The sequence below is a fragment of the Orcinus orca genome, chromosome 12, assembly GCF_937001465.1.
Source record: "Orcinus orca chromosome 12, mOrcOrc1.1, whole genome shotgun sequence".
NCBI lineage: Eukaryota > Metazoa > Chordata > Mammalia > Artiodactyla > Delphinidae > Orcinus > Orcinus orca.
Window position 1 is genome coordinate 26,266,824 of NC_064570.1, and position 7,304 is coordinate 26,274,127.

The following is a 7,304-nucleotide window of genomic DNA, read 5'->3' on the forward strand; positions in this document are numbered from 1 at the left end:
ACAGGCCACTAACAGACTGAGATGTAAAAATAAGATTGTAGAACACGTCCCCGCCCCTACACTTTACCAGCACACCGACAAGGCTCCAATCTAATAAGAGTGGATTACAGCTGTAAGAGCTGAGGTGTGTCAAACTCTATTTAAGGAGGAGCTCTTAGAGAAGCCCAAAGACAACAGTTGCAGTAAACATTAAACAAAGTCAATATTACCATGAAATCTCACACTAGAAGCATATTTACCCCAGTTTCTATTATCCCATACATCACCTAGCTTTTAAGAACAACAACAAAGTTATAAGGCATGTTAAGTAACAAGGATGAAACATGTCTGAATAGACAAAGCAAGCATCAGGACCAGACTCAGATTTGACACAGGTTCTGGAATTACCAGACAGGGAATTTAAAATAACTATAATTAATATGCTAATGGATCTAATGGAATAAGTAGACAACATGCTAGAGCAGATGGGCAATGTAAGCAGGGAGATGGAAACTCTAAGAAAGAATTCAAAGGAAATGCTAGAAGTTTTTTAAAAAAACGGAAACACTGACAGAAATGAAGAATGACCTTGATGGGCTCATCAACAGACTGGGCATGGTCAAAACAGAATCAGTGAGCTTGAAGATAGGTCAATAGAAACTTCTCAAACTAAAAGGCAAAAAAAAAAAAAAAAAAAATCTTCAGTCAGGTAAGGACTTGTGAGTTTCACCCAGCTTTGTCTTGGTGAACTATTGCTATTAATCATACAGACTAGTAGGCCCTCTGACACCACTTTTCAGGACGGCTAGTCTCATAGAAGTTTAGGTCACTGCTTCAGCTCTGTTCAGCAACCCACAGTAGCATGTACATACCCTCTCACCTGCACAGTTCTGGGAAATCTTTTACCCCAGAGCTTCTGATTGATCTATGACTCAGTTAACAATAGAGAGCTAGACAGAATCTGGGTAGGGGTCCAGCTCAGGGCCAGCATTGAGAATGCCCGACATCATGCTGTGTTCCACAGACAGATTCCAGCTGAGAAGTGGCAAGTGAGTGTGAGGCAGGGCCTCCATCCTGAAGAACTGATAGAGGAACAGATTGTCAGTTGGGACCAGACACCAAAAGGCGCACAAGGTGGGGGCATATTCTCAGAAAAAGGGAGAATCCAAGTTGTCAGAAATGGGCACAAAGACTGGGTCACTCACGCGACAGTTGTGACTTCCAGCTGAGTCCCTCCCATGGTGATACTCTGGAGAATGTCAGAAGCCTCCTTCATGCCTGACTCAATGCCTTGACAGAGCCCAAATGTCAGGATGGACCTGAGTCTGTGGATGGACTCAAGTGCTACTGACCATGGAGGAAGGATTTGCAAACCAGGCCATGGCTGCCACCTAATCATGCCCTCCCATGGCTGAGCTCCAGCACTAACTCCTATGCTGCCCTGCCCTGTGACTTGCTTGCTCCACGGAGAGTCTCCCAAGCTTTGCCCAAACCGATGCATGTGACACTTTTGATCTTCCTGGGTTTTTTCTATCCTATCATACCCCCCTCACCCCTCCTACCATAGGTGTCTGTGATGGTTACTTTTCTATGACAACTGTCTAGGCTGTGGTGCCCAGTTGTTTGGTCCAATAGTAGTCTAAATGTTGCTGTGGAGACACTTTTAAGATATAACTAGTATTTATACTCAGTAAACTTTGAGTAAAGGAGATTACCCTCCATAATGTGGGTGGGCCTCATCCAATCAGTTGAATGCCTTAAGAGCAAAGACTGAGGTTTGCAGAAGAAGGAATACTGCAACATAAAAGCCCCACCCGAGTTTCCCACTTGCTGGCCTGTCTTACAGATTTTAGATTTGCCAACTCCCACAGTTGCCAATTCCTTAAAGTAGATAGATAGATAGATCTTCTAGGTTCAGTATACACACACACGCACACGCACATGCACACACACACACACACACCTTCTTGGTTCTGTTTCTCTGGAGAATTCTAACTGATACAGTGTCTCCACAAGTTTATTGACAGAAAAGAGTTAATCTTTTTGTAATAAATGCAAACCAACAGTTTTAACCAAAAGGAATTCTTTTTTCAGTGAAAAACAATCATTTTATCCATTTGCCTGATAGTGGACTTAACAAAAATATATATACTTCATTCAACTTCGCTGCTTTTCACTAATTCTCAGCTTCACAGAGTTGCAGCAGGATGTTGCCTTCTGGCATGCCGGCATTACAACTAACGCTTAATTTGAAAGAAGCCAGTATAACTCTAGCCAACCATTCCTAACTGCAGCCAAGTGAGAGCTCCTACATCTTAAATGGCTTGTAGAGGTACCTATGGAAACAATCAACTGCCGTGAGAACAAGTCAACCAGACCCAGTCACAAACCATTACAAACCATTACAATGTCACTTAACCAACTTGTGGAGACAAACTGACGCCTCTGCTTTTTGCTCTGTTTTGATTTTTGGAAAAATAAAGAAAAATAAAGGACGCCACCATCTGAGACTCTCAGAAATATGCTGGCAAATAATGAGTGTCTTCACCCTCCAAGTACCTCTCCAGGAGAGGGCTGACAGGAAGACTTCCCCCTGGCTGCCCGCTACTATTATGTCTCAAACTCTATGTTAACTGAAGTCAGCTGTGGATGGCTTTCACACTGCAGCATGAGGCAGGACTTTATTTTACTTTACTTTTCCTTGAATGGAAAATGAGAGTGTTTTGATGCTGTTGTTGTTTGAAACCAAACTGCCATGCTAATTTAGGAAGCTCCTGATGGGATGGGCCCTGCATCCCAGAGACTAAAACACCACCATGGAAGGCAAACACACGCCACACAACAGCAAGAGGACACAGATGTGTCTAGAACAAATTTCTAACATTATCCCTTTTAGCAGAGAGACTCATACTTTATTTTGACAAATTTAAGATAGAAAAATATCATAAAGTGAATATAGCAGTTGCTCTTTTTGTAACACGGTTTGGATGTGCAGTGCAACTTGAAAGGCCTAGCTTAACAGAACAGTCTCATTTCTGTTTGGGTTTCAGTTAATACTGAATTATACGTCAGCCGTTGCATTTCCTTGAGAGAATACTGGACACAGTCAAACTGTTTTTGAAAAAGGTTATGGCATTCAGTAATAAATATTATAAAGCAATGAACCAAAACAACCTCTCCAATTGTTTTTATAATTACTAAAAGCCAACTTTAAACTTCATGATGAAAGCTAAGGATTCAGTTTCAAAATAGCTTTAACATTTTCTACCAATATATAATAGAATAGTAGAGCACTTATATATTTTTTAAAAGTGAGGAAATATTAGAGGAAACATATTTTAGATGACTATAAACAGTAAACATCAGTGTATTTAAAAATGTCATTTCAATAATATACTCTTCCCAGCTGGCCATAAAAACTATAGATCTAACTATCATCGAAAAGGTGCCCCTGCATGTAATCTTTGAGTTTACTAAGCGCTGCCATCATTTCTACACTCCATCTTTGTAGGGGGTGGTTGAAGGACTCTTGGTACATGCAGATACGTGGTTATGGTCATAATGAAAAAAATTTGCCAGGAGTCTGCAGCCGGAAACCCTGCCTTAATTTGTTAGTCACCTTCACATTCTTTTGTCTCTGTGATGCTCGGCTAAACTCGCGCTAAATTATTCACACGCCGTTGCTAATTTTGTTGCTGTCAGGCGTTTCAGCTTCTTTCTTTGCTTCCCTTCCCCACTCCTCAAAGCAAAATATTGGGCGGCTCCTCATTAAAATATGTCATCTCTAACATAGAAAATAAGTGTATGTACATATATACATATATGCATTTCCTTTTCAAGGACTGGGTAACTCTTCATTTTCTATCAAATAATCCTTCTTCATGTACTTGGTTCCCCTAACTAACCTCCACACTTCCAGGTAAGTATCCTTTAATGACCTCTTGCTCACTTCTGCAGGACTGTGTGAGATCTGCGAGCTCCCGGCCACCAGCGGGACTCCTCTGGGGCCGCCCCTCGCCTCTTGCCCACCCTGCTGAGTGGAGCCACCTGCTGCCGTCCCACCTTCCGACCCGCCACTTCCACCCTCCGCGGGCAGCTCCTCCAAGCCGAACGGCAGCTGGTCTCCACTTGGCTGCGCCTCCTCTCCCCCAGGCTGCGTCTCCAAGTCCTCGTAATTGCTTTGCTTTCTGGTTTCCAAAAATTTGGCCATGCAGTAAATAATGGAGCCCAGGGTGTTCACCACGACTCCGGCAATGAATAGAGAGGTGGGCTCCACATCGCTGAAGGCCACCATACCCACCGTGATGGTGGCGATGCTCTTCACCACCCCCACGAAGCTGGTGGTCACCGCTGAGTTGATGTAGGTGCAGTGCAGCGTAGTGAAGTTCATGGCACAGCCGATCAGGATGCAGGCCACGAAGATGCACACCATGGCCGGGTCCTTCCAGCCGGGGAAGGTCCAGGCGTGGATAGAGTCGCTGCTGGCGAAGGAGAAGATGACCAGCAGCGGGGTGGCGGAGACAGCGATGACGTACTGCGCGGTGAGCGGCCCGTGCTCCGTGTCGGCGCTCGCCTTCTGGATGAGCACCAGGTAGGCGGCGTGCACCAGCACCGCCAGCACGCCCGTCACGTACCCGATGGGGTCGCCGGTCAGGTCGCCGGCTCCTGGAGCGCATCAAGAGGCCGGAGGAGCCAGGGCAGGAAGGAAAAAGAGGAGACACCGGGTTGGCAAGGGTGTCTTGCCAACTGGGGCAAAGGCGTCTGTTGGAAAGTAGACAGGGTTCGCGCCCAGCTCTACCCACGCTTATCGAAAGGAAGAGCCAAGTTCAGCCAATGCCCAGTTCGAGGCAGGAGAGGCGCTCCTTCCCTTCCTTATCCCCGGGGGTCTCCCGTCTACCTCTATCCAAGACAGAGGCCCAGGACAGCGCAGATGCCCTCGGGGTAGGCGCTGTGGCTTCCCGAGCTGGCACGGATGTCACCCAGGCACGTGGTACGCCTGTCGCCTCCGTGGGGCACCGGAGGAGCGAGCGGGCCCCGGCTAGTGGCTTCTAACCGCCGGCGGGCTGGGAACCGGGCGAAGAACACCCTCCCCTCGACCCTCGAATGAAGGCACCCCGCTTCGCCAGCTCCCATCTCGCTCAGTCCTCCAAGCCCGGCCCGCACGGGTCTCAATCCAGTTGCCTCTGCCTCGCGCCCGCAGGCCCCCGCGCGGCGCCGGAGATCCCAAACTAGCCCCGGGGCTCCAGCTTGGCTCCCGTCGTCCCTCCCTACTCCGGCCCCGAGTGACCCAGGGAAGTTCACGGCCTCCTCCATCCGTCTTGGTCTGGGGACTCTAGCTCCCAGGCTCAGGCTGCTCTCCCACCCCTCCCGGAGGAAGGAACGAATAAAGGGGGAAGACGGAAGGGGGAGGGCGAGAACGGAAGGGCGATACGGAGTGAGACGGGCGGGGGTCGGAAGCCAGGACGGGGGGCGGGGGAGGGGGCTCTGAAAGGGGGAGGCCGGAACCCTGGGGAAGGCTCTGCTGGGTCTCAGAAGTACCGTTTTCGAGCCGAGCGACCACGTTCAAAGCTTTCCGCCTCTCTCTGCCTCAGTCTCCCCATCTGGAAGTGAGGGCTTTGCCCTAAGTGATCTCCGCGGTCTCTGACTGGTGGGGTGGGGTGTACCGGGGGTCCGCGCGGGTCCCGCTCACCTGCCAGCGCCGCGCCGCAAGTGGTGATGAGCACGGCCGCGAGCACCCCCGGCGAGGGCGCGCCGTTCTTGAGCACCAGGACGCCGATGAGCATGGTGACCAGGGGCAGGCAGCGCTTGAAGACCACGTACATAGGCAGGCTGAGGCCGCGCAGGGACCAGAGCGTGAGGCTGGACTGCAGCGTGGAGAGCACGGTGACCCCCGCGAAGGAGCGAGCCAGGCTCAGGCCAAACGGGGGCACAGCGATGAACCCGAGGCGCCGCAGCAGCTCCAGGCTCAGCGCCGCGGTGGAGCTGGTCAGGCACTGCACCAGGGTCAGGAAGGTGAACTGGTAGCGGCTGATGAGGAACTTGAGCAGGATGTTGAGGGAGCCCGAGAAGACCCCGTGCGCGATGGCCACCGAGATGCCCAGCACGCGGCCCCGGCACAGCTGCCGCATCGCGCCTGCCCCGCCGCACCCGGCGGTGGTGGAGCTCCGAGACCTGCGGAAGGAGAGCGGGGAAGAGAGCCGGGAGGAGCGGAGCGAGGGCGGCAGGGGAGCCCGCCCAACACCACGGTGAAGGGCAGGGGGCGCCGGCTCGGCTGCAAAAGGGCAGCTCCAGCCGGGCGTCCTCGCGGCTCTGCGGCTCCGCGTCCGACTGCCCCGCAGCTCCGGGGAGGCAGTGACGGGGGCGGGGGACTCCGAAAAGTGGAAGGGGTGGGGGGCTGGTCTGAGAGGAGTGGCGGGAATCCTAGCGACAGCGATTTGTAAGTAGGTGACGAGCTGCGTTGGGTTGTGTCCCGTGCGGTTTCCCCGTCAGGGAGGACGCTCTGCGGTTGGAAGCCCCGGCAGCGGCCGCAAGAGGGACCGGACCTGCGCCCCTCGGGCACCTAGCACCCAGCCAGGCGGGCTCTCGGGGCGCGGTCCTCTGTTCTCCCGCATGGCCAGCTGCTCCCGCTTGCCCTTGCTTCCCGGCTCCGAGCTGAGGGGCGCAGGCTGGGGGATCGCGGGCACAGCTAAAGACTTTAGAAACAGCTGCGTTCCACGGTCGGGCACCGTTCATTAGCCGCAACAAGTGACAGCTCCCTCGGCCCCCTTCCCCCTGAGCTGCAGCGGCTTTCCCACCCACGGTTCCTCCCGGCGCAGCCGCGGGACCCTGTTCAGCTGCCGGCCAGGGAAGGGGAAAAGGTCGGTGCCAGCGGGCTGCGGGGCTCACGGATTCTCGCGCGCCAACGCCCCAATATCGAAGGAGCCCAGGGCCCCGGGCCGCCGCCGGGACGTGCTTTATTTAGAGCGGGAAGCTGGTCCCTCCCAGTCCCGGGCGACACGCTCTTCTGCCTGTGCGCCTTCCGAGGAGGGACCTGGAATTACGCTCGCGGCTAGGGGCGGGGGGAGGTTCCCGGGGGCGCCGTGGCCTCGCTGGGCAGCCGAGCCTGGGGCCGGGGGCAGGGACACCTATTCCAAGTGAGGCAAAGATGTGAAATAGGCAAAACAGCAGAAACTAAGTCCAAGTAGCCTCTACTAGTTCCGGAGGATCGCCGGGGCAACGGTTCCCAGGGGTGAGCGGGGAGAGACTGGCCGCTCTGGGGAATGGGGTGTGGGTGGAAGCAGGGGAGGGAGGGCGTGGTCCCAGGGGCAGAACGCGGACGTACAGCC

At 53.0% G+C, this 7,304-nt stretch overlaps 1 protein-coding gene across 1 annotated transcript; it reads right to left on the bottom strand.

Annotated features, from left to right (window-relative positions):
- Nucleotides 1-2,893: 2,893 nt before the first annotated feature.
- On the bottom strand, nucleotides 2,894-6,564 carry SLC35D3 (solute carrier family 35 member D3). The gene is made up of 2 exons (XM_004263781.3): nucleotides 5,669-6,564; nucleotides 2,894-4,644 (listed from the first exon to the last, which is right to left on the bottom strand). The coding sequence occupies exons 1-2, from the start codon at nucleotides 6,105-6,107 to the stop codon at nucleotides 3,815-3,817; spliced, it is 1,269 nt and encodes a 422-aa protein (XP_004263829.1). The 5' UTR covers nucleotides 6,108-6,564; the 3' UTR covers nucleotides 2,894-3,814.
- Between the last annotated feature and the right edge of the window lie 740 nt (nucleotides 6,565-7,304).

Coding starts and splice junctions, on each gene's coding strand:
- SLC35D3 (XM_004263781.3), bottom strand. CDS start 6,107: ATGCGGCAGCTGTGCCGGGGCCGCGTGCTGGGCATCTCGGTGGCCATC. Junction 4,645..5,668: donor TTGCGGCGCGGCGCTGGCAG/GTGAGCGGGACC, acceptor GATGCGCTCCAG/GAGCCGGCGACCTGACCGGC.